The sequence below is a fragment of the Pleuronectes platessa genome, chromosome 17 (assembly GCF_947347685.1).
Source record: "Pleuronectes platessa chromosome 17, fPlePla1.1, whole genome shotgun sequence".
Classification (NCBI taxonomy): Eukaryota; Metazoa; Chordata; class Actinopteri; order Pleuronectiformes; family Pleuronectidae; genus Pleuronectes; species Pleuronectes platessa.
Genome location: NC_070642.1, coordinates 22,669,333 through 22,691,804, shown reverse-complemented (window position 1 = coordinate 22,691,804; position 22,472 = coordinate 22,669,333). Strand labels below are relative to the sequence as shown.

General features: G+C 47.6%; 1 protein-coding gene across 1 annotated transcript in view; it reads right to left on the bottom strand.

Annotated features, from left to right (window-relative positions):
• LOC128459982 (unconventional myosin-VI) overlaps positions 1 to 22,088 on the bottom strand; it is a gene marked incomplete at its 3' end in the record, with an annotated part of 40,308 nt that extends 18,220 nt beyond the window's left edge. Inside the window, 10 exon segments of the mRNA XM_053444966.1 lie at positions 1,438 to 1,518; positions 4,605 to 4,769; positions 5,186 to 5,283; positions 5,606 to 5,661; positions 6,076 to 6,181; positions 6,261 to 6,390; positions 7,266 to 7,339; positions 7,531 to 7,600; positions 11,905 to 12,039; positions 21,932 to 22,088. Of these exon segments, the coding sequence (XP_053300941.1) occupies positions 1,438 to 1,518; positions 4,605 to 4,769; positions 5,186 to 5,283; positions 5,606 to 5,661; positions 6,076 to 6,181; positions 6,261 to 6,390; positions 7,266 to 7,339; positions 7,531 to 7,600; positions 11,905 to 12,021 (897 nt within the window).
• Between the last annotated feature and the right edge of the window lie 384 nt (positions 22,089 to 22,472).

Genomic DNA, 22,472 nt, shown 5'->3' with positions numbered 1-22,472 from the left:
TGTGTAGCAGGATCTGAAGAATCACACACACTGAATCATGAGCTGCTTTGTCGAGCGGATCTCTGCTGTTGTGTGTGTTTTTATTCTGTGTTACTGGAGGCAAACGCACAAAGGTTTTTAATCTTACAACAAAACTGCTGCAGAACGAGTCGCTGTGATGCAACAGCAGGGAAACGGACCCGAGGTGTAAAGAATTCAGTCTCTGTGTTCGGATCTGTTGTGTTTTCTTATTCACTCAATATCTGAAATGAAGGAAAACGTCTGTTGGCTCTAGATTTAGTTTCTCGTCTTAAAGTTTCAATACTGGACTTTTTTCCCCTTTAGTTCAGCAAAGTTAAAAAGTCCTCGACAAAGGGAGACACAAAACCACCTGACTCTGATCAATGTCACTGGTACCATGGCTTCAGTGATGTTAGCTGACCAGAGAGCTGCTGGGAGAGATATACCAGAAACAGTGACCAATCAGAGCAGGCTGGGCCTCTGGGAGGCGGGGCCCTCTGGGAGGCGGGGCTAAGCGCTCCTGATGGTGAAAATGAGCCGGGAGGAGACAACCAGCAGGAAGACGGACAGAGGGAGGAGGGAGGAGGGAGGAGGTGATGAGCTGAATGTCCTGAGCAGAAAACAGCAGATGTGGATGAATCTGCTGAGTCAGCGGAGACAGACTCTGTCCTCCAGCCTCCGGCCAACGAGACACTTTGAGTTCACATGAGAATAAAACACGAGACACGAAGAACGAGAGGAAAACTAAAGACTTGGTGAAAACATTGAACCAATGAATCAATTAGTTCAGCTGTAGTTAATCAATATTTAAATATCTAATAAGTATTAATTGATTGGAGGAATTTGTCGATTTGACTGCTTCTGTTGCTCCGACACTAAAGTGAACGTTTGAACTGATTTAATTAGAGTTTTGAGATGATTAATCAAAAAGATGATTTATTGTTGTTCAAGCTGAGATAATAAATAAGTTGAGGAACGACTTGTCTGATGCAGCAGAAAGAAACTCCAGTTATTACTTTGTTATTACTGAAGCGTGACCTCAGCAGCTTGTGAGTAGAAAGTGAAGCTGAAGACTAAACGCTCTCGTGAGATGATATCATCTCATCATGTTTGACAGCAGCTTTCTCCTCCTTCCAATCACAGACGCTGTTTTCATCTCAGTAAAACAACGTCTGTGAGTCGTCAACAAAAAAAACTTAAAACTAAATTTGCCATAAACATCAGCGTCCTCAGTCCAGACCTGGTGTTATTAGACTGTTTTAAAATAAAGCTTCAATGGGGAAATGTAAAACATCTGTTTAAACCTCGACAGTCACACAGATCATCTCCATCCTTCTCTCCTGCAGACTGTATCTGAAACCTGTGTGTTGTGTGTTGTGTGTAGTGTGTAGTGTGTAGTGTGTAGTGTGTAGTGTGGGTCGGAGGCGGGTACTGTACCTCGGGGCTCTTGCGGTTCTGCAGGATCTGCTTGTCTGTGTCTTTGGAAGCGAAGAAGCGAGTGCAGCCTCTGTTCAGGTACTGCAGGATCACAGAGAGAGAGAGAGAGAGAGAGAGAGAGAGAGAGAGAGAGAGAGAGAGAGAGAGAGAGAGAGAGACATCAGCTGCAGAGGAAACTGCCTTCACACCGAAGAACAGGTCAAAACTTTATTTACAGGACATGTTGGAGAAGAAGGAATTAAAACAAATAAAAACAGAGCACATTCTATGGGGGGGGGGGGGGGGGGGGGGGGGCTCACATGGCTGAGAACGGCACAGAGACATAATACAACGTGTGAAGGGGATTAAAGGAAATGCTTGAAGTGGTTTATGGACATTTATAATAATTACGATTTCATTAACAAACTTTAACAGAACAAAGTCAAACCAGCAAATAAAAGCTGAGAGAAACATTTAGAGAGGAACACGTGAAGCGAGAAGAAAAGGTCGTGGAGGTGAGAGTGGTCTCGGCTTCCTGAGAAGAATCCTGAAAACGCTGAGTCACCAAACAACGAGACCGAAGTGAGACTGAGATGAGACCTGAGGTCAACGACCTTGAAACGACCCGAGGAGGTGGAGCTGCAGAACGAGTCTGAGACGTTTCCTCCTCCATGTGCGTCGGACGCCACTTTCCTGAACTTTGCACAAAGAGGCCTCCCCCCCCGCTCCCCCCGCTCCCAGTGTAATTGATTGTGTACCTGTGTTAATGGCTCCTCACCAGCTGGCCTCCGCTGGCGGATGCACAGAAACGAGCTAATGGCGACTCAGACTCCGAGTCCCAGGTGTGTGAGTCCAGCCGGTGCTCGTCTTGTCTGGAGACTCGAGTCCTTTTGTCCCAACAGATGGACACAAACTCAGTTTCTCATTATAGGAGAAGCTGCAGGAGGGACTGGCTGCTTGTACAGCCCTCCATCTCCCCCCCGTCCCCTCCGTCCCCCCCGTCTCCCCCCCCGTCCCCCAGCGGCATCATTTCATTTTTTGTTCCCATGTATTTTTCCCACTCGTCTGAAAACACTTGTTGAATGATTCTACTGCTCCTCTGCAGATACACGAGGACGTCATCTCTCTGCTCCTTCAGGTCTCATCTGCATCGTGTGAGTCACTTCAAACCAGAGCCAGTGTTTTAAAACCCTGGTCTCTGCCCCTGGCATCAGACCACTGAGCTTCCATCAGCGTGGAGCTGGATCCTGGATCCTCTGCTCCCTGCCCAGCAGCAGGAACTGGATATACAAAACCATTAGAAGTGAAGTGACGGCAGCAGGTGTAAGAAGTTGCAGGGGGACACTGGGGACACTGGGGACAATGGGGACAATGGGGACACTGGGGACACTGGGGACACTGGGGACACTGGCGGCGGCTGAAGAGCGAGCGGCACATTAAGGTCTTAAAATGACGCATGTGAGAATAGAGGATTGAATTTAGATGCTGCCAATAGAGGAACGAGAGGCTTTCAGATGCAGAGACATTATCTGTCTCTCTGCTCCAGCAGTCGTGATGACTCAGCTCTTTTCCAAAAGGGGAAATCAGAAAGTGCAGGTTTCAGGAACAGACTCAGGGGACTCGATGGTCTCGCTGTGGTCACGGAGCCGAGGGAAGCAGGGCTTTGTAAATGATTAAGAGAGTCTTAAAATCCATTGTGCAGTCGACGTGGGGGCCGTCGGGGGGGCCGGTGGGGGGGGCAGCAGCAGTAATGCACCGTGTGACGTCCATCAGCGTCCGGTCGGCCACACGTTGGACTCAGCTGAGCCAGGAGAGGTGAGAAGAGACCAGAGGAATCTATACTGAGTATTTCTGTGAAGGTGATGAAGTTCAGATCAATGTTCTGAAGCTGGAACCAACTGTACGGACACGTCTCTTCACACTAGACTGATTCCAGGTTGATGTTTCTGCTGCTTTCTTTAACACCTGCTGCCCGTCGTCTGCCGTCTCTGTCTCTGTCTCCGTCTCTGGTTTGACAGATCAACACGTCCGTCCTCACCTTCGTCTGAGCAGCAGCCGGAATGTAACACTCATTATCTGCGCTTCAGCACCTCTGCTGCAGCCATCACTGTAACTGGAGGTTAACGATTCATACAGAGCAGACATGATGGTAAACACAGCTCGGTCTTTAAACCTCTGATAAACACTGAGCAGCTGAATGAGGAGCTGGGGATTCAGCTGCAGCTCAGTGCTGCCATCTGGTGTCCACAGTGCAGAGAGGAGGGGCTGGAGTCCTCTCTCTCTCACCACAGTATGAGTGTCTGTGTATTAGATTGTTCTTGATATGTTTATGTTTATCACGCTCACATGATGACACGTCTTGTTGCTCTAAGTCTCGTCCCAGCACCGGAGACATTCTTCATTTCATGAACTTTAATCTGTTTATCAAACGGTTTCTATAGAAGTGACGTCAGTGAACATGAAGGAGTTTCTGTCTCAGTCTCTAGTTTCAAGTCTTCTTCAAACAGCTCATGTTCATTTTGTGAATTATGATCATTTAGAGTCAAACAGACCATAAAGCAGCTTTCAGTCCCCCCCCCCCACACACACACACTCTTCAAATATGGTTGCTTCTGGTTTTAAAAAGTCATGAAGCTCTCGACAGATTTTAATTAACTAACACATTAAAATCCATGTGTGAACATCTTCAGATCGATTCATCTTCACGAGCTTGAGTCCACGTTGAGCTGGACGATGACTCAGCTGCTTGTTTTACTGTCAGTCAGACATTTACGTCTCCTCCAATCTATTAGGGAGTCGTCATTTAAAACATGGATGTCAGCGATCAGGCAGCAGAGTCAGAGTCAGACGAGCTGCCTGAGTGATGCCTCGTGCAGTGGGGGAGGAGCCTCCTCGTGCAGCGGGGGAGGAGCCTCCTCGTGCAGCGGGGGAGGAGCCTCCTCGTTAACAGGCAGCACACCTCAGAGGAGTGTGAGCGCTGCTGAATCCAGACGGAGTCAGAGGGATGAAGGAGAACGAGAGGACGGAGCAGCAGGTTGATGAGCTGAGACTCAACGGAGCTCGAGTCTCATCAACCTGACCAACACGTTGATCAGGATTCTTCTGCTACGAGGACGTGAACACACAGGACCACATCCTCCTCCTCTCGCTCATCCACTGGGTTCACTCAACATACAAACATCTCCTACCCTGAAGGTGTCGGGGGAGCTGAGGTGGAACTTCTGCCTGATGTCCTCGGACGCCCCGGCGCACAGTCGGTAGAAGATGTGGTAGTTTCTCTCCTCTTTGCTTTGCCTGCAGATCCTGGACTTCTCCAGCAGGTAGTGGGAAACGAAGCCGCCCACCACCGTGTTCTGATGGACACACGGGCACAACGTTACTAACATGTTCCAAACACACGCTAATACATGTAAAGCCCCTGTGAGCACACCATGACCTCACTTCCTGTTACTGATATCATGATCATTACATTTTAAATGGGTTTAAATTCATTAAGTAGTGAATCGGAAAAGAGCAAAGTGTGATAAAAAGAGAAATAACACTGATTATTCATGTGTGTATGAAATCTATAAGTAAAGAAAGTGAATTATAACTGTTATAGCATCTCAGCTGATTCAGAGACGGTTTATTCATAAGGCTCCATAATAAGAGTTTATGATAATTAAGCGTCGCTGTCAGGCATCATGTTTAATTCATGTCTCCTGAGTTTCCTCCAGATGAGACTCTTACAAACTCTGTGTTGTTTTAGAGAAACACTGAATAAATCTACCTTCTCGTTAAAGTGGATTTCCACAAACTTCCCGAAGCGGCTGCTGTTGTTGTTCCTCACGGTCTTGGCGTTTCCGAAAGCCTCCAGCAGGGGGTTCGCTGTGGGAGGAGAAAGACACCAAATTAAAAAGATATAAAATGAAACTTTCCCACATAAAAACGTCTAAAAAAACAACCGGACCTGCTTTATATCTGCAGCTGGGTTGTGTTCTTACATTATGTTTTCAACCTGATAAAGAATCTGTGGTTTTAATCAGGGTGACGCTGGGTTTCATGTGGTCGCCTGTTTTCACCATAACCTTTTTAGATCTTGGTGGATTTTAACTCTACATTTGAATCAGATGAGGGATTTTCAGTTCCTGATAAAGCCTCAGAAGGATCCAAACCAGGAGAAGAACATCTGCTGCTCTGAGAGTCTCACCTTCCACGATCCTCTCGTCGATGTCCTGCCCGGTTCCATACGAGGTCGTCAGGTATCTGGGAACAGCAGAGGGACACGTGAAGGGATTCAACCCAAACTACAGTTCATTATATTTAATGAAGATGAAAAAAAACTGTAAATCCCAAACTGCTGTGGTCACAGACATATGCAAAGGATTTATACATTTTTACCTTGTTAAATTATCTTAATATTATGACTTTTTCCTTGTTAAATTGAAACTTTATTCCCATAACATTATATGATTTTTTGTCTCGTTTAACTGAGACTTTATTCTCGAAATCAGGGAATTTATTGTTTCTTCCCGTGGTCATTTCCCTCCATCATATTAAACAAACTCTCAGACTTTATAGTGTTTGATGAAACTAAGTCAAACTCATTTCCCTGAACTCCTCCGGATCATTTGATAATAAACTGAAACTCGTGAGCTCGTGTAGCGGCCTCGTCCTCACTTGAGCACAAACTTGGTGTTTTCCGTCTTCCCGGCTCCGGACTCCCCCGAGACGATGATGGACTGGCTCATCTTCAGCACCCTCATGTCCCTGTAGGCCTTATCGGCTGAGACACACACACAGGCAGGTTAGATCAGACGCTGACCCCGGGGATCCAGCAGGGGGCAGCGGACGTGGTCACTCACCGATGGCGTACACGTGGGGCGGCAGCGTCCCCAGAGACCGGCCCCGGTACTGCTTGATGGTCTCCGGTGAGTAAAGCTTTGGGAGGTCGTAGTACGGGTTCACCGCGATCAGGATGTTGGCTACGAACGTCTGGGGGGGGGGGGGTAACAACAAGCGTCAGGTGATAAAAGCAAACATCTGTGGTGGCGGCTCAGTTATTTAATCACACAACCTGCCGAGTGAATTTCCCCTGGTGATAAACTACATTTCCCAGAATCCCACAGCAGCAAGCGTTCAACACTAATAAACTGTGAAAGTGAAATCAGGCCTCATTACTCAGAAGAGATGAGAGATCGTCTTTCCTCTAAACGACCATCTGTTCACACTCTGAACAAAAACTCTGCTAAACCTCCGTGTGCTTATCTATGAGATGAACCTGGTTCTGACCCCCCCCCCCCACAGTTTCCAGTTTATTAGGGACACGCAGCTGAGCTTCATCAGTCTAACACACTGCTCAGATGGATGCTCTCTTCAGGAAGGTTAGAATGTTCAGTTCATGATGAGACTGAATCACGTTTATCAGATTTGATCCTCAAGTCGAGAAACAAAACAGCATCAGTCAAAATTAAGGTCCAGGTTCATTAATAAAGGAATAAACAGATCAGTGTGTGATTCAGACCCAGAGTCAGTTTCTCCTTCAGCCACTAGATGCTGCTGATCACACTCAGGACAACACAAAGAAATCAATCACAACTTAAATGAAAATGTATAAAAGTCAGGAACAGACGCTTCAGTGAAATTCTAATGAGGATTAAAAGGGACAGTGTTGGTCTGGAGTGTGGAGTGAGGACATTCTGGAGGAGTGAGGACACTTTTAGAGACATGAGGACATTCTACCTGCTCAGAGGAACATGTGACCTAAGACATCAACAGACTCTCTGAGAGAAAACGTAAAGTTCAGTTTGTTTAATTCACACTTTGGATGATTCAGATGTTCGATCTTGATGTTTTTTTTAGACACTTACATAAATCTTGTCTTTGCTGTATCTCACACGAACGTTGTTGAGCAGAGTCGCTTCGTTCAGGTACATCAGAGAACCTGAGACACATCGAGGGACAGGAACAAGGTTACAGACACACACACATGCAACATAGAACAACACACAGGCTGCACAATCACCTTTACTTTAGCAGTTTTAAGAATTCACATCATGCATCTATCTGCTGAACCGACTGTCTTCTCCTCACAGGCACGAGAGAGACAAGCTGCTGTTAGAAAGTGAAACTCACAGTTGTCCTCCATGTGTTTGTTCACGTCCTCTTCTGCAGGAAAGACCTGGCTGATCTGAGCCAGGAACGTCTGTGAGAGGAGGAGAGAGAGAACCTGAGTGAAGTGAAGAGTCAGGAGCTCAGAGAGGAGATCTTACAGATAATGATCAGAGATACATGTTCAAGAAGAAAGATGCTGGTGCACCAGAGTAAAGCATCAGCTGTTGAATGAGATGTTGATGGAGAATAAAGTTTAACATCAGACGACTTAAAAACACAGAAACTTTGAAGCTTCAGGTTTTGTTTCTTTATGAATGAACCATGATTTGATGTTTTTAGTATGAAGTCGATCATTTTACACATTTCTCATTATTTCAATGTGACTCCATCCTTCATCTTCATCATCATTCCTTTCTATTTCCAGACGCTTCTTTCTCTGTGACCTCGTTCTCTTTCAGATTTGAGTCTGGTGTCCGGAGGCTGAAGGAACCTTCTGCTGCTCGACACGTGAACACCTGATGAATTATTTGGAGGAAACCGGATCAGACTGGACGGAGACAACACGGTGACGGAGACACAGAGAGGACGGACAGCACGTCCTCAGCTGCTCTGCATTATTCACCGTCCGGGACAGACAGGAGACTTTATTCTGACGCTGTATTAGAGTCACAGCAGAACCAGGCTGGACTCAACGTGTCCGAATCAAGGCTGGAAGTGTTTTGATTATTTTTATTCTGTTAACAACTTGTATGAATTCTGGTTGATTATAAACGCCATGAAGCTGTTTGTGGGGACGTCCCTGTTAACTCTATGATCATTTGACCATTGACTTTACATTCAATCAGATTGAGCCTTGAATTTGTGATTTACAGATTCTGACGTTAACGTTCCCTCGAGGAGCTCGGAGGTATTAGCTCGCCACACGTTTCACATTCCTGCAGCTAAACCCATGTTGAACTAATACACAGGGTTTATGAGGACACACGTGACCCGGGGCCTCGGAGCCCTGAGGGTCTGTCGGTGTTTCCGTGATCGGCCGAGCTCTGCCAGCTCCTGTCGGCTCCGGCGAGGCCGAGCTCCTCCAACCGCCCGATCTGAGAGGCACCGCCCGGGGGCCTCCGCTACGTCAGGGCCGCGGAGCCATGGTGACGTGCTGTTGATTCATTCTCTCCAGTGGTGGCATGTTCCACATTCTCAGCCCAAACTCCACAGATTCCACAACGCTGTGAGGAGAAAAGAAGGGAGAAGGTGGAGGAGGTGGAGGAGGAGGTGGAGGAGGTGGAGGAGGAGGTGGAGGTGACGCCAGGCCGACAATCTGAGAGGAAAAGAAGCTGAACATTGTTCTGTCATCGCTGCTGCAGACAGAAGCTCCAGAGACAAACGCCTCTCGATCTTCATCTGTTAGTCACACGTCACGTGTTCCTGTGAGTTCAGATGAACTCACGTCCTCCTCTTCAAACCAGAGAGCACAGAAAACCAACGTGCAGAGACTTGAAACTCTTTCAAAGTTTCCACAGTGGCTGAGAATCTAAATGTCAGAGTCTCTGACTTCTGCGTCCAGTTGTGTGTGTGTGTGTGTGTGTGTGTGTGTGTGTGTGTGTGTGTGTGTGTGTGTGTGTGTGTGTGTGTGTGTGTGTGTGGGGTCAGGAGAACGTGTGCGTCCTCTTTCTCCAGGAAGAGCTGCTCCACCCGTTTACTGCTCTGATCTTTGCACTTCATATAAAAAGTTAACAGGCCCCATGGATTATAAAGTTGATAAAGTATTCTGCAGACGTCACGTGAAGCGTTTTATCCTCCAGCTTCTTCTGAGCTCGGACCAGGACTCATAACCTTTGATTGCTGCAGGTTTGTCTTTACGACCAGTTGATGAGATTCTTTATCCTGAGATTAGTCTCCCGGGAGCTGAAGGACACAAAGCAGCCTCGGCCCAACCCAGCCGGTGTTTCCTCACACGCTGACTTCAGATCAGATCTCTCACATCTGAAGGAAAAAGAAAAACGTTTTCACAGAGACGTGCTGTCCTCAGATCTGCTCTCTGCAGCCGAGGCCTGTGAGCGTCTGATCAGAACAATGTGCAGCCTGTGCTGCTGCAGCCAGTTTGTGCCAGTGTCTGACGAGGTGTCCTCTCGCTGGCAGAGGGACGGGGACGGACGTCAGGACAGAGACAGAGAGCATGATACTCATGGTGTCATCATCACAGAGTCTCTGTCCTGCTGGGACTCGTGCTGGGTGAAGGACAATCTGGTGCTGGGCTCATTCCATCAGAGGAGAGGAGGAAGTCAGTTTGAAAGTTGTGATGTTTTGTAGGAATCTTTAAAAGTTTCTAATCATCTCTGCTTCTACTCGTCCAGACGAAAACACAGACCAGTGTTTACCAACTTCTCTGAAACCGGTTTCTGGACGGGCAACATTTTTACTGTGGTGTGGCCGAGCTGGCACAGCAGCCTCTGAGATGCTGCTCGTCACTGTGAAGGTTTGGATCTGAGGTGTAGAACCGTCAGGGAGGCGTCTGATTGGTTCCCAGGGTTACTCTGCAGCAGGAGGACGAGTCCACAAACAGAGAGAGGGGTGTCTTCAGAGGAGCGAGGGGTCCTGCAGCAGATGGGCCGGTCCCACAGAGACATGCTCTCTCTCCTCACGTAGCCCAGTGGTCCCTCCTTATTATGAAACCAAAATATATCACTGCACAAAACCTGCTTCAGCACATGAAGGCAGCTCAGCAGGCATTATACATCACTTGTTAGACAGGGGACAGACAGACAGAGAGAGAGAGAGACAGACAGGGGATCAGACAGACAGACAGACAGACAGATAGACGGAGAGAGAGAGAGAGAGAGAGAGAGAGAGAGAGAGAGACAGACAGAAGGAATGAAGTTTAAATAATGATCAGGGCGTGCACACCTCCACCAACGCCCTCTCTCACCAGGTCTAAGTGGAAGTGACACTACACCTGGATCCTTCTGTCCTGCAGACTAACTGACACGTCTGTCCAAGTTCACATCCAAGTCTTTATGTTGTGTGAAATAAACATAACAGACTAAATGATAACAAATGGTGTTTCATGATTAACAGAAGATGTGTTTATGTTTATTTAAGGTTAACATCACGTGTGAGATTCCAGAAGTTCTTAGGGCTTTATAATAAGACTCAGAATTAAAAACACTCTTTCCCTCGTCCGATGGAAACCCTGTCTGGGTCGAGCAGCGTCAGTCCGGTGTGTTGTTGACTGACAGTAAACACTCGGCCTCTCAGGGACATTAAGAGCTTTGCAGAGGGCGACTCATCCAACAGGAAGTGAATCACCGGAGAGATATCGGTGAGAAGAGAAACCTGTTCATCTTCCTGCTGAGAGCCACTTGACTTCAGATCGGCCTGATTGATTCTGTCCTCCAGCACATTAGAGCTGCCGGCTGTGGACTGAGGGCCGGAGGTGAATCACAGAGTGAATGATGCTTCACTGCTTTCAGGTCTGTGGTGGTCTCTGTCTCTGTCTCTGTCGTCTCCTCCGTCTCCTCCTCTTCCTCCTCATCCTCTTCCTCCTCTTCCACATGACATTGAGTGACACATTAAATCAAAAGGCTCTCGTAGGAAGATCCAGAGATTCTGTCTGGGGACACTCTGGTTCTTCTCAGGTATAAAAGCACCAACACAGCATCACCTCTCAAACCGAAACCTTAATAGATTTAAACTGCTGGAAATGAAAGATGGAGAAATATGGAAACACATCAACCACACAGATCTTTTCTAATTCCCCATAATCCTCTTCTTTGTCCAAACAATAGAATCATTAAGTGTATTTAAGGACGATAAATAAAGATGGACGTCACGTCTCCACTTCCGTCCACTGTCCAAACTGGAGCCAAAGAATCTCAGAAAGCAACGCCCCATGACATCACTGGGAAAGGAGCTGTGGTGCCGTGGCTCCGCCCACACACCTGCTCGACCGACCATGAGTCAGTCTCAACTGTCAATCATCACATAACTAATTAAACCCAAACTGGTCGGAAACCAAGAATCAACATCAGAGTAAATAACAACGACCTGAAACGTCTTTGACAACGTTTATTTATTGTCTATTTTGTTTTTGTTTGTTTGCTCCGAGTCCCATCAGCTAACATGGAGGGGGTTAATGAGCTATACTGCAGCCAGACACCAGGGGGCAGTAGAGAGGATTTGGCTTCACTTATAAGAGCTGAACCAAACCTGGCGCCTGCATTACCCATGATGCAATTCAACTTTCCACAGACGACTACTCATTCCAGTCCAGGTAGTGACATCATTATATTGATCTGATTAGTTTTGCTCGTATGAAACGACCCCAGTGAAGCGTGTGAATGTGAAACCAGTGGTTTCCACACATCAGCTGTGGGACCCGGGCCTCAGGCGCTCGCTCACCTTTCCCTTCCCATTGAGAGGTTCGATGCTGAGGCTGTCGGCTCCGATGTCCACGATGGTCCCGAGCTGGAACCCGTCCGTCGGGTGCGGCGCCCACACCGGCTTCCCGTCCTCCATCGCTCCGCTCCGAGGGTTCTGGAAAACATGAGCAGAACCGTCTGAGAGAAGAAAGAAGCTTTTCTGTCGCTCGTAGAAAAGAATGACTTCATTTTCCAATGAGAGCAAAACACACACCAGTTCCTGTTAATGTCAAAAACAACTTATACTTATTTATAGTGTCTTCAAAAACATGAATAAAGTGTTGCACAGTGAATAAAAAAACTAAATGTATAAAACTTGGATAAGAAATGTTGAAGAAGAAGAAACTTTATTCAGGAAATGAGCAGAAGTTCATTACATCAGAAGTTGTTTCTGTGAAAACAAGCTGCCGCAGGGAAACCACAGCACGAACCACAAACCAGTCCCATGTGGGAGGAAACAGGAAAAACCAGCCGTCGGCTACTGGATCCAGAAACACTGTGTTCACACTGTGTCTCAACCTGGAGATCAGGTGTGTCACAGCTTTATATCATCACAAGAAGTCTCACAGCGTTCACGTGTTAGAAACCTAGAAGATCACTAGACTGAAGCACCAAGACAAAGCTGACCGAGCCTGAACTGAACCAGACCAGTGACCAGGCCAGTGACCAGGCCAGTGACCAGGCCAGTGACCAGGCCAGTGACCAAGCCTGAACTGAACCAGACCAGTGACCAGGCCAGTGACCAGGCCAGTGACCAGACCAGTGACCAGACCAGTGACCAGACCAGTGACCAGGCCAGTGACCAGGCCAGTGACCAGGCCAGTGACCAGGCCAGTGAACAGACCAGTGACCAGGCCAGTGACCAGGCCAGTGACCAGACCAGTGACCAGACCAGGGATCCTTTCAGGTATCATGTCAGGTTAGGGTTAGGGTTAGCTCGGGAGCACCAGAGTCAGGTACGAGCTCAGTGCAGGTCTGAGATCAGCTGTAGTGCTGCTCCATGAGCTTAACGCACTAATCCAACAGGAAGTTCACAGACTCCACGCCGACGCCACGCTCCATCCACACAGCTGTGACCTGGAGCTGTGACTGAACCACATCACCAGAGGATCTCCCAGTCCATCAGGGGAATCGAACCGTGATCACTGCAGCACAACCGTCCCTTTTACCACAGCAGCCTGCAACTGGAGCATCACAGGTCTGATCTCAGAGTGAACGTTTGTGCTGTGACAGATACAAGCACAAACAAACCTGATACCACGGCCTGTGTGTGAGTCTGTGTGTGAGCCTGTTTGAGCCTGTGTGAATCTGTGTGAGTCTGTGTGAGCCTGTGTTAGAGTCTGTGTTAGAGTCTGTGTTAGAGTCTGTGTTAGAGTCTGTGTTAGAGCCTGTGTGAGTCTGTGTGAGTCTGTGTGAGTCTGTGTTAGAGTCTGTGTGAGTCTGTGTTTGAGTCTGTGTTAGAGTCTGTGTTAGAGTCTGTGTGAGCCTGATAGAGTCTGTTTGTGATCCTGTGTGAGAGTCTGTGTGAGTCTGTGTGAGTCTGTTAGAGTCTGTTAGAGTCTGTGTGAGTCTGTGTGAGTCTGTGTGTGAGTCTGTGTGTGAGTCTGTGTGAGTCTGTGTGAGCCTGATAGAGTCTGTGTGAGTCTGTGTGAGTCTGTGTGAGCCTGTTAGAGCCTGTGTGAGCCTGTGCTAGAGTCTGTGTGAGTCTGTGTGAGTCTGTGTGAGCCTGTGTGAGTCTGTGTGAGCCTGTGTGAGCCTGTGTTAGAGTCTGTGTTAGAGTCTGTGTTAGAGTCTGTGTTAGAGTCTGTGTTAGAGTCTGTGTTAGAGTCTGTGTTAGAGTCTGTGTGAGTCTGTGTGAGCCTGTGTTAGAGTCTGTGTTAGAGTCTGTTTTAGAGTCTGTTTTAGAGTCTGTGTTAGAGTCTGTGTTAGAGTCTGTGTGAGTCTGTGTGAGTCTGTGTGAGTCTGTGTGAGTCTGTGTGAGTCTGTGTGGGTCTGTGTGGATGTGAGAGGCTCTGGAGCTAAAAGGTCAAAGGTCAAAACGCAGGTGAGACACTGAGGTCATGGAGTTTAGAGATGAAACAACAAACTGAAACACGTCTCCATCGTTTCTTTCTGTGTGATCCCGACTCCTCCTCAGGGGATTGACCTGTAGAAGGTCAAAGTCGCACTGTGCAGTTTGTGTTGGCTCTGACTTCCTGTCGCTCTGTCCCCGCCCCTCTGGGTGCTTCTCCCTCTGGTGCCTGAGCTCATCACAGAGCGTCTGTGTTTCGCCACGTGAGCCGATGGAGGTCATCAGAGCGTGCTCTGGACACGGAGCAACAATCGGCTGTTTGTCAGCAGCGAGTGGGTCGACACACATAACTCCAGGCCAATTCACACAATCCTCTCCAACACACAAAGTGACAGATGCTGCAGCTCCAGCGTCCACATTAAAGACCGTTTGTTTTCAGGGCTGTCCACTCTGTCCTCTGTGTCCACTCTGTGTCCTCTGTGTCCTCTGTGTCCCGGCCTCAACCACAGTGTCTCCAGGCTTGTCCTCCTGGGCTCTTCTGGAGCTGCTGGGACAGTTTGTGTAGAGACTGAAGAGACTCTGATATCTGAAGATATTCAATTAGTAACAGGAAACAGAGACGAGCAGCAAACACCTGAGAAGCTGTGATCTGAGGATATATCTCAATCTCTTGAATCCAGAGTGTAGAAGAATGATCTGACTCCTTCAGTCTCACTCTGGACTCAGAAGCTCAACATGTTTCCTGCCTCTGGCTGATCTCCATTAGAGCCTGATTCAGTAATGGAAGTGAAACAAGTCCTGATTTGCTCTTGATGTGGTGGAGTGAACTGAAATGAAGCTCACGTCTCTGCAGAGCAAAGGAAACAAGCCTCTGCTGCGGCTGGGGGGGGGGGGGGGGGGGGGGGGGGGTCCTCAGCTCAGAACTGTGAACACGTCCACACGTCACTTCTCAGATGCTTTTTAATTTACTCCACATGGGCAGATGCACGTGGAGAAGGTTTATTTTGAAAAGGACGCTTCAGCTTGAATACAAACTGTGACAGCTCGGTGTGGACGAGAGGCAGCAGGAGAACACTGACATCACTCATGTGATCATGTTCATTTAAAGACGTTAACGAGCTAAACTCTGATGTCTTGTTGTGTTAACGTCTCTTTGTCGTCTGTGAGATTCAACTGATTTAAACCTGTGAGAAGCAGCAGGGACATAAAGAATCGAAAGTCTGGTTCCCACAAACTGTCCCCTCTGCAGGACCCAGTGAAACTGTCTCCTCTCGCTCTGACTTCCCAGTTCAGTTTGCATCTTTCCTGTCTCACCCAGTGAAGGTGTCAATGGGAGCAGGTTCCAGAGGACGGCTCCACACGTTACAGCTGAAATGACTCAGAGGATTTTAATATTTAGGGCAGAGGCTGAAAATAGATTAGTTCTGGACCCTTTTAGTTTAAAAGCATCAATGTGCTGCAGTCGAGACTCAGACGTTCTCCATCAGTCGAACCTGCAGGTTTTTCATTCTACTGGTGAAACCTGAGATTAATCTGGTGCTAGGTTTAGTGTGGAGCAGGTTTGTACTGGGAGAGATCGCTGCAAACTGGAGAGAGGTTTAATACGAAGGAGGAAGAAAAGGCCCCTATTTATTATAAATCACTTCTACTAAGTTATTTATTTAATGTTTATTTTATTTTGCAACTCTATTATCAGTTATCATTTGTTTTAATGTGTTTTTTCAAACTTTATCTTTTCACTTTCCTTAATTTAACTGTTTATTACTTGCTGAAAACATCTACAGGAAAATTAAAAGAAGCTAAAGAATAATAAAAATTAATATCTGTAGATGCAAATACATTTTTCAGTGGTTTTAGTAGCTTTCATCATTGTCTTATCCCTAATCTTTCATTTAAAACAGTAATGTAAATAAGGGCTGAAATGATAAGGCGTCAGCAGGAAGTTTAATTGATGATTCTTTTGATAAATGACTGAGAAAGTAAAAGCACATGTAAAGTCAGACTGGATATCTGCAGGTGAGTCATTCCCTGTTAACCTGGTTAAACATTAACTCTCGCCACAAGAAGAGGGAGTGTTTGTGCTCAACATGTAATTCACAGAAGAAACGACTCTCTGATCTGAATTCACTCCTCACACACGTTCCCTCTTCTGAAAGCTTCAGGACACAGAAAGAAAAGATATGAACTCTTTCATGTTTTCTATGATTCTCATGAACGCGCTCAGCTCTCAGGCTGCAGCCGCACCCAGAGCCCAGTCACCGCGTCAGGGCGTGTTCCAGGATCAGAAGATCTGCAGGTGGTTCTTTTCACCGAGGCAGGAAGGACTCTGACCCGCCCAGCCTCTGTTTGTCTTTCTATTGTCGTGAGTTCGTCACATGACCCAGGGCCTGAACATCACAACCTGCCAAGCCACAAGCTCCCCTCCAATCTTTCTCACAACTCTTGCCAGAAGTGTTTATGCTGATTGATCTTAATTAAAACAGCGACATCGGCCTCAGGGCTCAAAACGTCTCAGGTGTGATTTGGCTTCATTTCTGAGGATTGATGGAAAAGTGCTGATCTGTGACCAGCTCCTTGTGAGAGAGTTTACAGATTGACAGGAGTCATCCTCCTCCAGTCGAAGTCTAACACCAATGAAAAGGGACTCAAGCAGCTGAAGGAGTTGCACATTACACAAAAGAGTTTTAACGATTCACGTGAACCTTGAAAAGAGGCGTCAGCAGGATGATGAGCAGGTGTGGGGGGGGGCTGGAGGTCAGGGGTCAAAGCTCAGGACGTGAGAGGGAAGAATAATCTTCATTACTACACTGGAAACACTCAGTTCAGATACTAAGGATTCATATTATATCATGAGTTTTATCATTTTTTTTTAGATCAGAAACAAAGTGAGACAAATAACTTTTCCTTTTATTTACTAAAGAACATAAAGAAGAATTATTACGAGGATTGTCTCATTAGGACCAAGATTTGGTCCCCATGTTGTCCACCAGTCCTGACAAGGTCAGTGTTCATGCTGGAAAAGGTCCTTAAGAGGCACAGACACACACAGACACACACCGACACACACCGACACACACCGACACACACCGACACACACCGACACACACCGACACACACAGACACACACACAGCAGAGAGCAGTAGCTAGAAGTCCAAGGTTCAGAGCTGTAAAACCCTGGCAACAGCAGAAACAAGAATCCCTGTGTCATTTGAATATTCCAGAGAAGAGCTAAAGAGAGAGAGACGCATGAACTGGGGTCAAAGTGCGTGTGGAGTCGAGCTGCAGGACGAGCAGCGTGACGAGGAACACGCCACACGCCATCTACACACGCCATCTACACGCTTCAATCAACAGACAAACAGCTGGAGGCTGAGGAGGAACTGTCCCCGTTTCTAATCTGAACATCAGGTTCCAACACGGCTCCTCCCAAAATATGACTGGAAGGTTCGGCCGGTTTCAAAGGTCAACAACACCTGATCCAGGGTCAGCTGCCCTCGCTGGTGCTATGGGTACAGCCTGGCCACCATATACAGCGATGGGCTGGGATCAGTTGAAGAAGAGAACGTGTTTGAAACAATAAAGTGATTCCATTCAGAGGAGGGAGAAGCTAAAAATACACATTACACCTCAAAAGCTGAGAGTTAAAAATAGATGAAAGTCCTGCTGCTCTGACAGAAGATTTAAAATCCATCACACGACAGATTCGACTGTGTGGAAGGTTCTACACAGGAGAGGATAGAGCCACAGTTTATAGGTTCACTGGTTATTTAAATCACTTCTTCATCTTATTTAATTATTACAACAACAGCGACAAATGATAACGAGCAGCAAAAAGTATCTCATCCATCCATTTGAGGTCAATCGACAAAAAACTTCAATAAGAACTTTGATCACCTTGTGAACTTTTCATAGAGCAACATGTTTTCATCCTGAGGTAATCTGACCCGTCTGCAGGAGACCAGCCCTGAACCACCAGCGCCTCTGGACACAGAGACACAGATGTGGACATCCGATCGCCAGCAGCTGGATGTCCCAGAGCGGACAGGGGGGGGGGGGGGGGGGCCGTGAGGAGTTAACATGATGTGACATAAAATGATGCTGAGGTGACGTTGGGTCAAGGTCAAGTTTCAAGGACCAGAGTCGGTTTGTTGTCAGTTTCAAAATCCACCAGAATCTACAACGTCCGGTTTGAAATGACTGAAATCTGAGTGAGAGAGTGTGAGAAACAAAACACGACATCAGAGTCAACAGGAGCAGCGAGCGGGGGGGGGGCGGGGGGGGGGGGCGGCCCGGCCATCAGACGGCCTGTAAGTGGACACTCTCTTTACGGCGGTCACTACAAGAGCCTGAGGTCTGTGGCTCACCGGGCCGTGACTAATTCAGCTCACATTCCCCTAATTACAAAGGCCGACGAGGGGAGGTCCCCAGCCTGTCCTCCTCCTCCACCTCCTCCACCTCCTCCTCCTCCACCTCCTCCTCCACCTCCACCTCCACCACCTCCACCTCCTCCACCTCCTCCTCCACCTCCTCCTCCTCCACCTCCTCCTCCTCCACCTCCTCCTCCTCCTCCTCCTCCACCACCTCCTCCACCTCCACCTCCACCTCCTCCACCTCCTCCACCTCCTCCTCCTCCTCCACCTCCATCAGCGTGTCCACAACAGAGAGGAGACACAGCGAGGAGCCGGCGCCTGGTCCAGGACTTCTGAGCTGAGGACCACAGGGTCACCTCTCACAGCTGATCAAGGAGAAGTTAGTGATGCTTCTGACGTACACACAGTACACACAGTACAAATTACATACAGAACACACAGAACACACAGAACACACAGAACACACAGTACACACAGTACACACACGGGTATCTGCTGCACACAAGCGGGTTTTCAAATATGAACTGATTTAAATGATTTTAACATTTTAATGATGAGAACACACACATGAGATGTCCCAGTGTATATAAAAAACTATATCTAATAATTCCATAACTCTGCAGGTTTGTCAGAGACAGGAAACAAAAGTCGTATTCAGTTCTACACAGAACAACACGTCTCCGTCAGCTCGCCCTCATCGGGAGTCTCACAGATTTTGATTCATAAATACGGAACATGATTTATTCCCATGACTTGAGGTCAAGGAGCCTCTGATCCAGTCTTTGACAGATTATGTCTGTGAAGCTCTGAATCTACAGGATCTGTTCAGACCAGCCTCTAGTTAGCATCTGAATGAGACCTGAGATCCACCTGAAGCTCCTGAGTCAGACTCCTGGACCGGCTGCTGATCACTGAGGCAGAAGATTCACTCTCACTCTGGTGTGAAGCATCCAGATACCAGAAGGTTTCCATTCACACTGAAGCTGAGCTGGAAGGCCTCGTCCAGCTGGAGGTGAAGGTCGTTAGAGGTCAACAGAACTCACAACCATTCAACTTCAAGATGTTTCTCGAGGAAACTCGTGAAAAGATCATGTGACCTACTTCAAACTGTGTCCAGGACAATAGGAAACTTCCAGTAACTGATAAACTTGTGAACCCTCGTGACTTGTGTTTACAGGCCCTGGTTAATCTGACCACTGAGGAAGACCATGATGATTCATCTGAAAGCTCCAGAAGAGACACAGACCTCCAGACTCATGGAATCACAGTTTGAGTCCAAAGTGTAATATTAAGAGTTCTGTCTTTATCTGACAAGGAGGCAACATATTCAATGTAAAAGACTCATGACATCACATGAAGAAAAGCACAGGTGTGAAAGATGAACCGTGTGTTCTTCACTCTCAGGGTCCTGATGTCGTACAGACGGGAAAACAGGGAGGACACTTTACGCCTGCACAGAAAGATGTAATCCTGGATTATAGAATTCAATCTTTGATTCAAAAGCTGCAGCTTCATGTCGCCTTTTATCGCCTTAACTGTTGTACTGTGCTGTACTGTACTTCCTCAGAGAGCTCATCACAATCCCTCGTTCTCCACAACACACTTCCAGGATATTCCAGGAATTCTAACACGTGACGGACGTGAATCTGGAAGATCTCAAACATCTCAGGATGAAGAAGAGGAGCCGGACACGTAGAAGACGAAGACGTCCACTTGGAAACACGAGGAGGTTCCAGATCTTCTGGTGATGAGGGCCGACGCCGGAGGAGCTGTAAACAACAACACTGATGTTTCCACAGCAGAGTTTATATGACATGTCCCGCCTCCTGCTGCTCTACAGGCTCCGCCCCTGCTGCTCTACAGGCTCCGCCCCTCGCCTGGATGTTCCCACATGTTCCTGTTTGAAGGAGTCGGACCCAACAACCTGCTGCTTCTTCACAAACACCAACTACACAACATGGCCACAGAAGATTTTATCTATTAATCTATTCATGCCTGAAAACTTTTTAACGTGTATTTCAGATGAGGCTGCGCTCGGACACCAACTGCAAACTGCTGAGTCACACTTTCTATATAATATCAATCACTCTCTAACTGTTACATCCTCAGAGCAGAAGATGCTCACCTGACCGCCGCCTCCTGATGAAGCTCAATATCAACTCATCTAATAACTGTGGCGTCATCAGGGTCGCTCCCTGAAGAGGACTCTGGTCCCTGAGGCTCCTGAACCTCCCTGAACTCAGGAAGAGCCTCACTTACGACCAGCTCCACTTCCTGTTGTGACACAATGCAGCGGTATGTAGAACTGGGCCATAAAATCACAGCGCTCGGCGAGGAGGGGGTCAAAGGGCGAAGTCCTCTCAGAGATCAGGAGAGGCCTCGAGGAATAAAACCCCAACACTCAAAGCATCCTGGGAAAATGAATCAAAGCCACAGGTATTAACAGATGAAGAGACCATAATAAAGACATAATGGGAGAGATTCAGAGAGACTGGGAATCAAACGAGCTTTAACCGTGATTACAAAGCAGCTTCGGCATAAAGCACCAGCACAAAGAGGCTGTGAGAGCTCTTATGTAATCATAGAGCACCGGCTGCTCCTGAGGACGATCATCTTCCTCAGGCACAGGCCTCGGCCATCATAATATCCATAATGTCACAGTGGACAGCCCCCCCCTCCCATACACACACACAAGTCTTTCTCATGCAAATCAGGACCATCCCTTCCCAGGCTCGGCAGAGGCAGTGAATGCATGTGTGTGTTAACGTGTGTGTGCATGTGTGTGTTAATGTGTGTGTTAATGTGTGTGCAGGCCGCAGCCGGGCTCACACTGTGTGATCTGACATGTTGAAGCTGCTGCTGCACAACACACATGCACCATGTCCGCTCCGGTGCTTCTCCTCCACCTCCTCTTACTCCTCCACGCTGCTGCAGACGAGCTTTTGTGCTAAATGTGGCTCCAGAACCGAGCCCTGGTTCTAACCGTCTGGACACATATCCAGAACCTCATTTAAAAAAGGATAGAATCTGGAATCCCCTCGCCTCCCAGACACGCACACGCGCTGTAAACAATGAATCATCACTTTGTCCCTTCCATGAGAGGCCTCTCTTCAATTCGGCTTGTGAAGAAATCCACAAAGAACCATTAGACACTCATAATCCAACTTTTATATCCTGTTTGCCTGTTGTGTCCCCTGTGCTCTCTGGCTAACATCCACCTCCTCTGTGGTGATAGCAGCGATGCTTTGTGTCAAAAAGTATAAGTTGTATTATAAATTAAAACAGCTTTAATAAGCCGAAATTTAGCTTTTCAGCTTATTCATCTAATTATGTGTTTGACAGGAAAATATCAAACGCATGATGCTAATTATCATCAGAAGACATTAAATTGTCGAGAGTTTAAATGTAGTCTGGTGTCTCCTCTTAAAGCTAGGTTACTGCTCCAGAACTAAGCCCGGTGGTGTCGGAACTCGTCCCCCGGCTCTCAGCTCCGTGTGGACGGGCTCTCCTCTGACTACGTCCCGGTGCTGCTGGCTGTGAGCACCGGGACGCTGCTGCGCCTTGTAGCCGGGCAGCTAGCTCGCAGCCCGGGCACAGGGCGACCCCTTCTCCCGGTGCTACCTACCTCGTTGTGGGTGTAAACTCCCGGGACTCCGCTGGGGATCGTCCGGTGGCTGAATCGTGTTATTCCGGGAGTCTCCGGATGACAGGCGTCCGCTCCGGCTGCCGTCTCCTCTCTCTCCCCGCCCCGCAGCCTCCGACTCCCGCAGCAGTCCTGGGAAACCGGCCCCGTGACGTCACGAGGTGGCTCCATCCCGGGGGCCGGAGGAGCGAGGCTCCCTGCAGGGGGCGCTGTCCGGAGCACCGGGCGAAGTTAAAGGGGCAGAGGGAAGTGGATTCACTACTAATACTACTACTACTAATACTACTACTACTACTACTAATAATAATAATAATATAAATAACAACAGTAATGACAATGTGAAAAAAGCAACAGTTCAAATAATACATTTTAAATAAAGATGGACGACGCCTCTCCACGTATCCAGAACTGAAGCCAAAATACCTTGGATGCAAACGCTGCCATCTTGTGGTGAAAACAGGGGTATTATTACATAATATTATTACATAATAATACGTATTGTTATTATCTGACTTGACTGTGT